The 14,638-nt window shown below is 43.2% G+C and overlaps 1 protein-coding gene across 1 annotated transcript in view; it reads right to left on the reverse strand.

Annotated features, from left to right (window-relative positions):
• The window catches only part of LOC118818669 (trichohyalin), a 315,469-nt gene that overhangs the window by 26,649 nt on the left and 274,182 nt on the right, over positions 1–14,638 (reverse strand). Inside the window, exons 28-33 of the mRNA XM_036585957.1 lie at positions 13,640–13,745; positions 11,172–11,329; positions 10,703–10,985; positions 6,230–6,419; positions 1,691–1,844; positions 1,323–1,490 (exon numbers count right to left, since the gene is read on the reverse strand). Of these exons, the coding sequence (XP_036441850.1) occupies positions 1,323–1,490; positions 1,691–1,844; positions 6,230–6,419; positions 10,703–10,985; positions 11,172–11,329; positions 13,640–13,745 (1,059 nt within the window). The remainder of the gene's footprint in view (positions 1–1,322; positions 1,491–1,690; positions 1,845–6,229; positions 6,420–10,702; positions 10,986–11,171; positions 11,330–13,639; positions 13,746–14,638) is intronic.

Here is a 14,638-nt window from a genome sequence, read left to right on the forward strand (position 1 = left end):
CCTGTTGGAAGAAAACCTCGTATCTCAATTTTTGTTGTTTTTCAGTTTTTGACATCATTTGAAAATGCCTGTTGTCCTTTACATTGTGTGTTTCATGAAGAATGGACCAAAAGAAACGGCCCAAAATGACTTGGGGGGAAAAAGTCTGGTTCCACTGACTTGCATTAAACGTAAAGTATGTTTTTTCCTTCTACTGTAAAGTTATCATTTTGGAGATACAAGGTTTTCTTCCGACAACAGTGATATACTCAAGCTATGATTAATCATAGTGTGAATGCACATTAAAGCATGACGAATAGTCAATCGCGAGAAACATGAAGAGGAGTCAAGCAGCTTATTGTTCAAAGAATTAAAAAGACGTCATACTGCTTAAATATGTTTTTTAACTGTAAAACACAATGCTATTACAATTGCCATCATGGTAGTACTTATTGGAGAAATAGCTGCTTTATGGTCTTAATATCTAGGTTGTATGATCTGGTTCCCCTGTTGAAAAGTGACATTTGATCCCTCAGACAGAACTGCATTATTGTTTTGTGATGAAAATCACCATATCTATGATAATCAATAAACACCTTTTGTTGCTGCAATCACAAATGCATGTTAGGACTGTACTATGCACAGCAGAAGCCATATCTCAACAACGTCCAGAAACACCACTGACTTCTCTGGGCTCAAGCACTTCTAACATGGGCTGATACACAGTGGAAACGTATTAAACTATTAGTATTCAAAGGCGTCATGTTTTCCAGGCCAAAGAAGAAAAAGACTATTCAGATTGTTACCAGTGTAAAGTTCAAAAGCTCATGGTATCTGAAACATAGAAACACATTTAGGAGCAACCACTGCCACCTTCTAGACGTCGATTTTTGAGGGACGCCCATGCTTATTTCAACATGATAAAACCACATTCTACACATTCTTACAACAGCATGGCTACTTCATCAGAGAGTGCAGGTCTTATAGTATTTATAAGAAGTATTTATTAAAAAAACAATATAGTTCAAAAGATGAAACATCAAATATTGTGGTTTTGCACTGTTTTCAATTTCAAATCCAACCAAATTTACTGTTCACTGCTCTCTGTTTTTATTAGCATTTTACATGCTGTCCCAACTTTTTTGGATTTAAGGTTTGTGTGTAATCAAAAGCCATCCAAGAGGAGTTAACCATTTAAAAACCATGTTTCTAAGTGCCAGGAGGCCTGGTGAACCTACAAGCTGCCAGTGAGTGCTTTTATTTTATGTTATGTGTTCCTATATGCGTACAACACAATCAGCACAGATAACATGATGCACACCTGTGTGTGAGCATGAGTGTACCTGTTTTCTTGTTGTCTCCAGATCAGTCCTGAGCTGGTCTCTCTCTGCCTCCAGGCTGCTCTCTCTGTAGCTGATGCTCTGTGCCCAGTCCAGCTGCTCCTGTTGCCTGGCCTGCTCCTGTGCCAGCTCCTCTCGCAGAGCCTGCATAGTCTCAGCTTGCTCTTTCAGCTAAACCACACATACAAAGACATAGACATTTACACAGGGCTCCTCTGCCACAAATACAGCAGTAACACCGATCAATAATGATCAATACAGTGGATCATGACCTCCCAGAAGGCTCTGTGGAGCATCCTGCTCGATAAGCTAGCCATTTAAAGCCTTGTTTCACCCGAGCAGTTTTGCTGAGGTCGGTCGGTCACTCTTACCTGCTCCTGCAGCTGTGCAAGCGTCTCTTTGCCACTGGACAGCTCCTCCTGGAGTGCTTGGTTCTCCTGCTGCAGCCATGAGGCTTTCTGCTGGGCCTCGAGCTGAGCCTGCCTGCTGCTGCTGGCCTCTGCCTTCACCTGCTCCAACAGGCCCCTACAACACAGCTTTAAATGAATATATATTTTTTCATATTGTTTCTGTACAGGACTACAAGAAAGGTAAAATATATATTAATTTCCTTAAAAAGCTCCTTATGGTGATGAGGGTTTGTTGTGGCCATTACTGCTTCACATGTTGCAGACACAACTCTGGGACTAAAAATAGTCGTCACGTTTTAAACATTTGTGCTTTGCAACTGGCTATATAGCATAATGGTTAAGTCACTGGCTGTACTGGGGGTCAAGTCATCCACAGGAATGTGCTGCATTCCTGACAATCTTATGATGTTCTTCCAGCACTGCGGGTGAGCAGTTTGATCCGTTTTTGTCATTGCAGCCCTTAACAATGTATTCACTGCAGAAACTCATATCGTGAAACTTCCACCTGCTAGTCCAGGGGTCGGCAACATGCGGCTCTTTTACTGTCCTGTTGCAGCTCCAGAGCAGAATTAGATATTTTGGTAAAAATAAAATAATCCTCCTTTGCAGTAAAATAAAGCTCTGCTGATCGTTCAACACAGTTATAACAATAAATGGTCCTAAACAATGGAGTTAATGTAGAACTGCTAGTTCTCCCTTTAACCCTGAAGGTTGACGCGAAGACTGCTGGTCATAGCAACGCAGACAACAATCCAGCCTAGCTATTAGCACAAAATGGCAAAGAGAAAGATTAAAGATGGTCCCTGAAGCGTTTGATCTGCGACGAGAAACTGTCAAATACTAAAAAGTCGTGAAGCTGAAGTCAGCTCCTTGTGTGCCAGCTTCTTGTTCGAATTTTCCCTGTTCCACCTTAAATGGTGCTGAACCATTAAAGTGGAACGGAAAAAATTTGAACAAGAAGCTGACAAATGAAAAGCGACTTCAGCCTCATAAAAAGTGAAACGATCACAGACATTTCACAAGTAACGGTTCCACTTTTGCGGAAAAGTTTCCTGCTGGAGATGTGAGAAAAGCGGCTACAGCTAAGCAAAGGAAGTCTGCGTTTTCGTTTATTTTTTTAGCCTATACTAGTACATTAGCACATACTGAGACATATTAACAGCCAAGATGGTAAAATGGACATAAAATGTTGTGGCTCCTAAAGTACTTTGATTTTTGTTGAAAGGAAAAAATGGCTCTTCTTAACATTTGGGTTGCTGACCTCTGTGCTAGCTACTTTCTGAGGACCACCTATGTTACAGGTCCACTATAAATGTGTACAACATTCCAGATTGTAGTTGTTGCGTGTCAGCCACCCTGTAACTCATTCATTATTGCTCAGTTTCTGACCACAGGACCACTGCTGACTAGATATTGCTCTGTAGAGGTATTCAGTCAGATCACTGATCAACTCTATTTGCAACACCATTTGTTACACTGCATGGATGAATTGATTTGTCAAAAAATGTAACTGTTTTGAAGAAAATCTGAAAACAGTCACAAAGATTTCAGTCCAAATATAAATGCATTAGAATGTTCATTTGTAATACTGAAGAGGCTAATATTGCAATAAAGATTAACAAATGATAAACTGCCACTGCAGCAATAATGCAAGCCTGATATTCCAATAACATAATCCATTTCAAACAGGCAAGAGAAGACAGTGAGTAAAAGTGTATCACATATGACTAAGAGAGGATGTTGAACAACTGGTCTTTCATTTGTTTATTTGTATCACACTGTGGTCCTTCATAACACATAACTCTGCTTAATCCATCAAAGGGAAACTCCATTCATCCACAAGATCATGCAGACGCAACAAAGGCGAGGGGGAAGGACGGGGTGCTGGATATAATCAGGGCAAGCCTAAACATTTAATGAGCGAGCGGTAAAGCTAATTATGAGAGTCGAGGCGCTGGATGAGCTCAGTGACTGCTGGAGCCTGAGTGATGGAATCAGAGAGGTGGCCAGAGAATGTTTACAACCAGGTGAAGCAACTAATCCAATCCCAAACATCTCTCTCACTCGTTCTGTCCTTCTCTCTCAACTAAAACATCAAGTCAACACAGCATTCAGAGTCATTCTGCACACGGACACTCAGCTCAGACACGAAAGACCATAGAGTGTCCTTCACTGAGCTGAAGCTCAAATACTTAGCATGATAAAAACAAAAGAGAGCGTGAAAGAAAGAGAGAGAGAGACAGAGGAGAGAGAGAGTAGAAGAGAGAAAGAGAGGTGGGGAGAAAAAGGAGACAGAGAGAAAGGGCGAGAGAGGGAGAGAGAGAGAGAGTAAATGAGAGAGAGAGAGAGAGAAAGAGAGAGAGAGAAAGAGACAGAGTGAGAGAGTGAGACCGTCACCAGGCTGTAGGTGCAGAGGTGGTTACATTAGGAGGAGCTGTGTCACTTTTCACGAAGGTGGGTGTGGGAAAGTGAGCTGAGAGACCAGCTCTCTCCTGCTCACTCTCTCTGTCTCTCTCTCTAACTTCCTCTCTCTCCATTGACAAGCTGGCCACAGTAACAGCTAATCGATCCCTCACGAAATCCCCCAGCACACCCTCGGCGGGGTGATCAATATCCCTGGCAATTAGAATCCCCTATCTGCATGGCTGCAGGGACCTCGCGGTGTCTCTGCGGCCCACAAACACCCAATTTAGTCCTCGGCCTATCACTTAATTACTAAATCTCCAGTAATGCGTATTGGCAGGCGGATGGCGGCGCTTAGCGGTGGCCCCGACGGCTGACTGAACAAGAGACCTTTGGCAAGGTGCTGGTTAAGACGCTCTTCTTGCCGCCGTTTAAACATCTGATCTCACACGGGGGGCATGACCCGCCTGCATCCAGCCCACCCACGCACGGCAGGAAGGGGGGGGAAATATCGCACTCTGGAGACATGGAGCCAAAAACCACTCACTGAACCATTAGAAGCAATGCAACACTTACTGCCAGAGTGGCTGCATGAGTATAGGAGTGAGCATGATACACTGAGGAGCTCCAGCACGGCTGAGTCTTTCTGGCCATTCAGGCGAGGTGTCAGGGTGTCTGAAATCTGTGCTGTGGTTTGAGCTACAGTGTGGATCCATCAGCTCATAGTGGCCCTATTGGCCGGCTGAGGGTGAAGAAGTTGGCTCAGGCTGACTGTTCAGTCTTGGCAATGGGGGACTACATTCATTACCTCTACTGCAAATAGCCAGACAGCAATTATGTCCAGCACTATGACAGCTCAGGGCTGGCTTCTGCTGCTGGTAGAGGTCAGGGCTAAGGGTTCATTTAGTGGTGACTGCTAATCGGACAACACGCAAGACTTGAACTTGATGGTGTTTAAGTGAACTATGCGCTTCAAGCAGTTGAAAATATAAACAAAAAGAATTTTCAGAATATGTCGCTGTTGGCGGAAGAAAACCTTGTATCTCCAAAATGGTAACTTTACAGGAGAAGGAAAAAACATACTTTACTTTTAATGTAAGTCAATGGAACCAGACTTTTTTCCCCAAGTCATTTTGGGCCATTTCTTTTGGTCCATTCATCATACAATTTACACAAAATGTAAAGGACAACAGGCATTTTCAAATGATGACAAAACAGAGATAAGAGGTTTTCTTCCAACAGCAGTGAAATATATTACAGTTACGCTTCTCTAGATGATTTTCTGTTTAAAACTATTTATCTCCATGTTGGACATAAATTATAGAATGTATTTTTGAAACTTGAAAATGCCATAATTGGCTCCACCCACACATTTGGTTTCTAAAAACAGCTAAAGAGGCTAATTACACAGTCATGGAAATGCTGTGCTTCAGCAGTTTGGTTTGTATAAAGATTCTTTGTATACTTAGATACACAGTTTGGTTGAGCTTACATATGGGTGTATCTTTCAGTTGCAGATTGGAACATCTTGGAGCTTTAAATTAACACAGTACTGCACTAAGCTATGAACCATTTTTATATTTGCTTCAAGAAAAAGTATTGTGCAAACGTCTTAAGAACCCAAGCACCTTACTAATAATAATAAATGCAAATAAACATAAATATAGTAAAAAATAACAAGAATTAAATTTTTTTATTTTCAAAAGTTGCAGTAGTTGATATCTTATGAGATTGTCTGATAAACAAAGGTTCCAGATTTCACCCCAACAGCAGCAATCATTGCATAGATTTGTTAAAATCCATCAGCAGCCCACCTGATTTAACGCAGTGAAGCACTGATTAGCCAAACAAAGTACTGGATGGTATCTGTTTAATTCTAATAATAGTGTCTTTCTAGACAAACACTTCATTCAAGCCAATCAAATGAGTGCAAGAAGAATTTCCTGCCTTCTTCCTTCATTTGTGGCAAACATGCAGATCAGATTACTCCATCCAATTAGGGTGAAACTGCACTGAATTGAGTTGCCGCTCCTATATTCATTATGTGAGGGTCATATTAATGTAGAATCGATGAAACAGCGTGTGTTGGATAAATACCTGCAGTCTTGAAGCTCATGCTCTGTAGAGTCCAGTCTCTGCTGGAGTCTCCTGAGCTCAGCCTGCAGCCTCCGCTGGCACTGCTCGGCCCGCACCACCTCGGCTACCCGCTCCGCCAGTTGCTCCTGTGCCCGCTGCTGCCCTCCCTCCAGTAGGAGCACCTTTTCCTCCTGTCGTGCCAGCTCCTGGGCTGAAACACACGCACAGAGAAAGTTCTGTTCAGCGAACTAAACTTCATTTGCTTGTAAACTAAGTTTGACTTCGCCTATTCTAATCTTAAATATTGTGCAGAAATGTCACTATGTATACATTAGGAGTGTAACAATGCATAGTGACACAGACATTCCAGTGCAAAATGTACATCGTGGAGATGTGACAATGCATCGTGGGGAATGGGCATTTATAAATTATGACATTAAATGTAATTGTATAACATGGACGTGGTCAACTTTATTCAAATTCTGTTCAAAATATCTTGTTGCCAACTTTGTTGTCAAGTTGACATAACATCTGTCAGGTGACACTGACATTAGGTTGTATCACGGCACTCTCTGGGGTGAATTGACATCCTTTTAAGCTCAGTACGTCATAGTGACTTTATGCTAATAACAGGATATTGCTTGCAAAGCCAGGCTGGTTGAACCAAAGGGAGCATTTTCTGTGGATTCTGGGTAAAATGAGGTTTATTGTACCATTTATAAGGTTCAAGTCCCATCATTAGCATTATTTTACTGTGATATACATTAAGCCACAAAGTCAGCAGCCTTTATGACAGATGACGCCTAGTGGAATATGCCTTTATAAATGCTTATGTAGCTTTAAGGTTCAGTTGTCACAATGAGCTTATGTAGGTGTCATATGTAGCCTTATGAACACTGGCCTAGAGTAAAATTTAGTAGCCAATACTGGTTCCAAGAAGCTAAAAAATCTACAAGTGTTTCTGTCCATCCTTCCACTGCAAGAAAACAACACAATGAATCTGAAAGGATGTGTAGCTGAAAAAGCCATTATTGAAAAAAAGAAGAAGAAATGCCAATCAAACGAAGGCCCAATCTTATTTCCCTACCCCTTGTTTTCGAGTGTCATCTTGCCCCTTGGAACTGAGTTATAAGGGGTAGTGGTTGAAATCTTCCCTCTGAAATGGGATCCTCAAATAAAAAGAGCATCACTTCATTAACAGCTACCAGCGCTGCTCTGTAGGCGACCCTGCCAGTCTGCAGTGACAGCAGAGGAGGGTAAAGTTCAGCTCCTCACTGCTGGGCTTTAGTTACATTTAGGGAATCATATGCCTTCAAAGAGGAGGGCAATTTTTTATTATCGCCCACCACTAATTCTTCAGTGATATGAAGCTGAAGTCAGATATTCACCAGCTTCTCGTTCTAATTTTCCCGTTCCACCTTAAATGAAGCAGTAGTTTTGATGCCTAAGGTGCCAGAACGTAAGTACTGCACCATTTAAGGTGGAACGGGAAATTTCGAGACATCAGCAAAGTACTAGCGATTTTTGTGCTTGTTATGAAGAGAAGGACCATAATACACTGAAACATCATTAAACTAAGATAATATATTGGTTAGCATAATTTTTAACAGAGTAAATTCTCACATTCGTGGGTTGCTTTGGCTGCTTGCTCAGCCATCTCGCCAGTTTTTCTTTTATTTTATTCATAACACTCAGTTTGAGTGTGTCTCTGAAAAACCTCTGTCTGGAGGGCCATGTAGCCCTAACACTTCGCCCTCCCCCTCTATCTCAACAAAAATTGGGACACGCTACCCCTAGGCATGAGCACGCAAAACGGAGGGGTAAGGGCTAAGTGGTAGGGGCAAGGGGTGAATTGGGATTGTGCCAAAGAAGCAGGTGGTAATCTCAGAACAATGGACTGACCACCCAGAGTCCAGACCTCAACATCACTGAATGTGTTTAGGATTATTTGGGCTGTGTGAAGCAGAAAATGCAATCAACTTGTAATCCGAACAAAGAGAGCCTCACACTGGGGCTCTGTGTTGTGACAACCATTTAAAGCTCTGCTCTGTCATCGGTAGATAGTGAGTTTGAATCCCAGGGATGATGTGACCAAAAAAGTTACTTATTATTAGTGTAATATTATTGACGTTACCACTGACATTGATCCTATTGTCTTCAATACATACAATACCGGCCTCTAGCTGTAGGGCCACTCTTACCTCAATTTGAAAGGAAGGTTCTGACTGAATTTGAGGCGTCCTCACAGAGGCCTACATGTGAGAGTGGGTTTTTGTATTAATAATAAAAGGCAGCAGAGGCAGCTGCACACGCTGAATGTTGAGCAGAGCCTCACAGTCTGATTTAAATAGATTTTGTGCTCTTTGGGCTCTAGATGTTTGAGAAAGTAGAAAACAATTAAGAGTGTGCGCGCGAATGTGTGAGACAGCCAGCAGCGATCATGTGTGTGCGTGTTTGGGTGTGTGTGGTGTGAGATAGAGAGAGAGGCTGGTCTTGTCTTTGGTGGCAAGAGAGCCTTCAGGGCTAGCTTTAATAAGCTAAGGGAGCCAGTCACCTGTTTGCATGTGGCTGCATCAGCCTTAGTGGCTAGTCTGGAATGAAACAGGCCATCAGTTCAGAGCCTCAGGCCATGTCAGACACACACACTCTCTCACACACGCTTACACACACTTTTACAACAGGCGCTAGGGAACCTGGGCTGACTGTAACAGATATGGACACATTCGTAGAAGCATGTAATAGACACAAAAACACAGTCATGAGCAGAGCAGGAGTTAATGTATGCTTTCATGGATGATGTGTCAAGAAATATACTCCATATGAATCAATATGAATATGTTGGAGGTGTAATAAAGCTGTCAATGTAGTTCTGCAGTATTACACCCTGTTAACACTTAGTATTAAAATGCGTCCAAATCGCTCTCATAGCAGGGTTGTTATTAAGGCTGCACGATTACTCATAATTTTATCAACATCCTGACATAAACGTCCTTCATAAATACACAGAGGGCTGCGATGACAGTGCAAAGGTGACATCATTTGACTGGTGGGAATGTAGCGTCCAGAGTTCAAAAATGTGCATGTAGTTGTGATAAGTTATTCTTTTAATTTGCCAATTTGCAAGATAATGTATAGGATTAAAGGTCTTGTTTATGACAATTAAAGCTCTTAATGACCTGTTAAAGTGTTATAGCCTGTCCAGACAACTCAGAGGCAGGCTTACCGCAAACCTCTAGGATCACTTCCAGCCCAGCTGGTGGAAGATCATTTTCTTACATTGCTCTGAAACTCTGGAACAGCTTTCCAGGCAATATTAGGAATGCAAGTTTGGTAGGTGTTTATAAATCCAGACACACGTGTTGTGGCTCATTTTCTTCATTTGTAATGTGTCATTTGTTTGTAATTGTGCTGTTAGCCCCCTTTCATCCAGTACTTCAATGGTCAGGACCCCCACAGAATCCTCACAGAGCAGGTATTATTGGGGTGGTGGATCATTCTCAGCACTGCAGTGACACTGACGTGGTGGTGGCGTGTTAGTGTGTGTTGTGCTGGTATGAGTGGATGAGACACAGCAGTACTGCTGGAGTTTCGTCCACTCACTGTCCACTCTATTAGACACTCCTACCTCGCTGGTCCACCTTGTAGATGTAAACTCAGAGACGATAGCTCATCTGCTGCTGCACAGTTTGTGTTGGTCATCCTCTAGTCCTTCATCAGTGGTCACAGGACGCTGCCCACAGGACACTGTTGGCTGGATATTTTTGGTTGGTGGACTATTCTCAGTCCAGCAGTGACACTGAGGTGTTTAAAAACTCCAGCAACACTGCTGTGTCTGATCCACTCAGACCAGCGCAACACACACTAACACACCACCACCACATCAGTGTCACTGCAGTGCTGAGAATGATCCACCACCCAAATAGTACCTGCTCTGTGAGGGTCCATGGGGGTCCTGACCACTGAAGAACAGGGTAAAAGGGGCTAACAAAGCATACAAAGAAACAGATGGACTACAGTCTGTAATCGACAAAGTGCTCCTATTTGATAAGTGAAGCTGACAAAATGGACAATGAGTGTAGAAACAAGAAGGTGTTCCTATTAAAGTGCTCAGTGAGTATATGCTGATTTTTCCAGTCATTTTTCCAGCCAAAATTACAATAAAAATAACATTGTTTGCTCTTTAATGCACCAAACTGAAATGAAAAACGACTGAGTCATGCATTTTTATGCTATGATATTTTGGTACAGGTGTACCAGCAACCAAATACAGCCTTACTAAATATCCCTGTTTCACAGATCAGACAAAATAATGAATTGCCAAACTGCCAATCGCAACCTGGAGCAAAAAATTGGGCGACTCCTATCTTAACAAAAAAACAATAAATGATTTTTGAGCAGATTCTGTGGACATGAGCATATGCCATGGGTACTGAAATGCCTGTGCGCAGGTACTTTGAGTTTGCTGAGGTAGACTGTACATGTTAATGTTCTCACCGCTCTCTCTGCAGCTGGCGTGGGCCTCCTTTAGCTCGTCGCGCAGCTGGAGCAACTGTGTTTTGAGAGTAGCGCACTCGTTCTCTTTCTGCCTCCTCTCTTTCCTGGCGCTGCGCAGGTCTGCCTCCAGGATCTGCACTGCAGCGGTGTGCCTGTCTGCCTCCGCCGCCCGGCTACGGATTTTGTCCCGTGCCTGCACCAGGTCAGCCTCGGACTGCCTCAGGAGCACGTCTCTTTTTTGCACAGCCTGAGAGGGCACAGCAGGGGGCAGGGTGGGGGTCAGCTGTGAAAGGGGCCAGGAGAAGCTAACACAAGTCTGTATGGCTTAAAGGACAGAGGAAAATGGCAAGACTTACTGAACTTATTAAAACCTTCAAGCAAATGAAGTGTCTGTGTTTGCTTGTGAGCCGTAGGCAGCCTGGCAGAGCGTGTGCGTCTGACTTGTGTGTGAGAGATTTTGTGTGTTCACCTGCTCTTTCTGGGCACACTGCCTACGAGCTGCCTCTAGCTCCTCCTCTAGTCCAGCTGCCCTCTGCTTCAGAGCGTCCACCTCTGCCTGCCTGCTCTGCGCTGCACACACAGCATCCGCCTGGAGCTGCCTCACCAGCTCCTGTAGCCTCTGCACCTCTGTCCAACACACACACACACAAACTTGTTTTTACACAATATCAGGACACAAGCCATCCATGTCCAATATTTACAGTGCTGGGCAAAAGTTTTAATGTGGTTATTTGTCTGTTAATTTGCTAAATTCAGAACATTGGGAATTGGCGATATGTCTGCCTTATGCATTTAACTGTATAAGGTAAGCGGAGGTAATCAAATGAGTAGAGATGCAATAAAGGTGTTACCTAATAAAGTGACCACTGGGTGTGAATACACATACACACTGCAAATGATAAGTAAAGCCATTTATCTGTGCATTAAGCACTGATATGTTTGAAAACATTAGAATAAATACAGGTAAACAAACATTGTGTGTAAATACACTCGTGTGTGAGTGAGTTATCTTAACCATTTCCAAAGGTGTCCTTCAGAAAGCCCAGTATTCACAGTCACCGTCTAATAGCTAGTTTATCTAATCCAGTATTTCCCAACCCAGATGTTCCACATCTTCCTTCATCCCTATTTGTTGTGAGTTGGTTTGGAACAAAAATGTAGACTGTCTGGGAGGCCATGAGGACCAGGTTGGGAACCACTGATTTAATCAATCCTTCATTAATTTAAATCAGGTTTATTGCTGAAGGAATTTAACAAATCCATGCAAAGGCTGGAGCGCAGCAAGATGTTATGATGTTCTTCTAACTGTATTCCTAATAACCCAGGGGTTCTTAACCTTCTCCATCTCAAGGACCACCTATTCATCACTAGAAAGCATGAAGGCCCACATGCAAACTCAACTTTTTTTCTTAAAAAAAATGAAATGAAAAAAAAATTGGGTAATTTTTAGCACTATGTTTGCACCTACCATGAATGAACACACACATGCACATTTTCTGTGACGTTTATCCTCCTGGGTTGCAGGGGGTGCTAAAGCCTATCTCAGTTCTCACTGAGCGGAAGGCAGAAAACACCCTGGACAGGTCGGCAGTCACAATATTTGCAAATGTTTTGCAATGGTGGCAAATTGAGTTTTTTTTGTACACCAATTGCTTGCGAGTGGGTCACTGAATCAAGTGGAAGCACTCTTGGGTGGTCTTTGGGCACCAGGAGGAGCACCAGTGGTCCATAGTGGGCTGACGATGACACTTTGTCAAAAAAGCATTGAAAAAAATGACCCTGCTCTGACCAACGTCAATAATCTTTAAAAATCATTTTAAGAAAAAGTTCAACTGTATTTATGTTTACATTTATGTATTTTAATGTTATTTACTCTTTTTACCAGCTATTTGCTGCATAAGACTTTTACAAAGTACTGTATGTATACAGCATAATGTAATGGATTATTATTGATGATTGACAAGCCGCTTGATGGTGATGGTGAAGGTGTAAAAGGCGATAATCACAGTTTTAGGAAAAGAACCGACAACTAGAGAGAACTAATTTACCGTTAAACATCTTTCTAAATATGCTGGGAAATTGGGGTTGTTTAATAAGCTTTTTTATAATGTATTTTTCTGTTATCACCTTCTACTTATTCTACTTTATGTTATGTTTAGTTTAAGTGCATGGAACTGAAAATAAATGGCAACATGCTCTGTAACTTCATTCAGTGTGACGCACTGCAGAAGCTAAAGTGACTGAGTATTTACCCTAGAGTAGCTAGCCAGCTTGCTGGGAAACAGGATCAGAAAAAGGTTAAAATATCAAATCATATTTATACATTTTGTTTCATTTATTTTTACTGTTTGAATACCGAGTTGTAGTGGGGCCTTTTGAAGGCTACAGCAGAGTAAATCTCTCTCTCTCTCTCTGTTACATGTGATTAACTGATTAACCTATTTTCCGTACAGCTGAATTGTCCTTGTGGTTAGTTAAAGTATGAAAACTCTGCTATATTGGTTTTTAATATGTAAAGCACATGGGCAGTTGATGGCACAGGGTGAGTTGATAATCAATAGTCACGATTGTGAACTAGAAAATACTGCACTACATGGAAGAAGCTTAACGTCAGCAACCTAAAAGAAAGTTTTGCCCTTTAAGTTTTGAAAAACTAAAACATTCTGTACCCTGTTTTTCTCGTTTTCCTACAAAGTCAGGATATTATGCCCTAAAAATGTATGAAAACAAAACACACACATGAACCACATCCAATTAACAGAGCTTCCTTCTCCGCTCCACTCAATATCCATATGAAAAAGAAACAGGGCTCAGAAGGCTGGGCTACTGAACTAGCGGTGGAAAAGCGTTTGGAAACTGCTCTGCGTGAGCTGATTAAAATCAGGGTGAGAAGAGTGAGCGAGACAGAGACTGAGCGAGCTTTATTCACGCACTCACCCGCCAGGCTGCTGTCTTTGAGCTGCCTCTGCCTGCACGCCTCCTCTTTGAGCTGCTCCAGCTCGCGGGCCCCTTGACCACAGCGCTCCAGAGTGTGGGACAGCGCCTGGGGACACACACACACACAAACACGCACAAGCATATTCACACACAGACACACACAGCTGTCACACACCTGTCACACATCTGTGACTGCGCCTCGGGGGAGGAGCAGAGATGCCCCAGGCTCTGCAGAGGCCCACCTGAGGAGTGAAAATCCCCCGTTCCCCCTCACTGCCTCTGGCCCTCAGGCCATCTCTCCACCTGCCTCTCCCGCTCCCTCCACGCTGCCTCTCCAGCCTCATTTAGCATCCGCCACACACACGCAGCCGGGGACATGTCCCATGCATATACACAGCCGTTTCCTGACAGGTGTCACCTCCAATCTGGCAACCCGTTCATCTGAGGCATTAACCATCTGACAAAACCGGTGCAGGTCGTCAGGCACGTGGGTTCCATCTCTTAATTACCACGGCAACCTGGAGCGCACACGTGCACGCGTCAGCACCTGACAGGTCAGGCGATGCGTCAGGAGTATGTGTAACCTGTCGTCCATCCGTCCATTTAAGTGAGACTGCGCTCTTCACAGCTACGGCTAAAACAGCGGTGGAGCGGCTGCGAATTAACTAAGTGCTAAATAAAAAACACAAAAAAAGGAAAAAAAAAAGAATCAGACATCAGGCATGTTAGGGGCCGGAGCTGGTGCCTAACCCCCTCATTTTGGCCCATTAAAATAACGAGGTGTCACGAGGCAGTGGTTCTCTATGCTCGGGCGCTGACACCCGTCAAGACAAATCTATATTTCATGGCCACTTACAGATGTATAAATAGCCAAACGAGGTGCTCTAACCATCTATAAAACGCCACTAAAAGGTTGCCGGAAGATGGCGGGCACTGTCAGCGCACCCAACGGGTAATCAATCTGTTGGGAGCGGGCTGGCGGTGGCGGGAGAAGGGGGC

The sequence above is a fragment of the Colossoma macropomum genome, unplaced genomic scaffold, assembly GCF_904425465.1.
Source record: "Colossoma macropomum unplaced genomic scaffold, Colossoma_macropomum, whole genome shotgun sequence".
Lineage (NCBI taxonomy): Eukaryota > Metazoa > Chordata > Actinopteri > Characiformes > Serrasalmidae > Colossoma > Colossoma macropomum.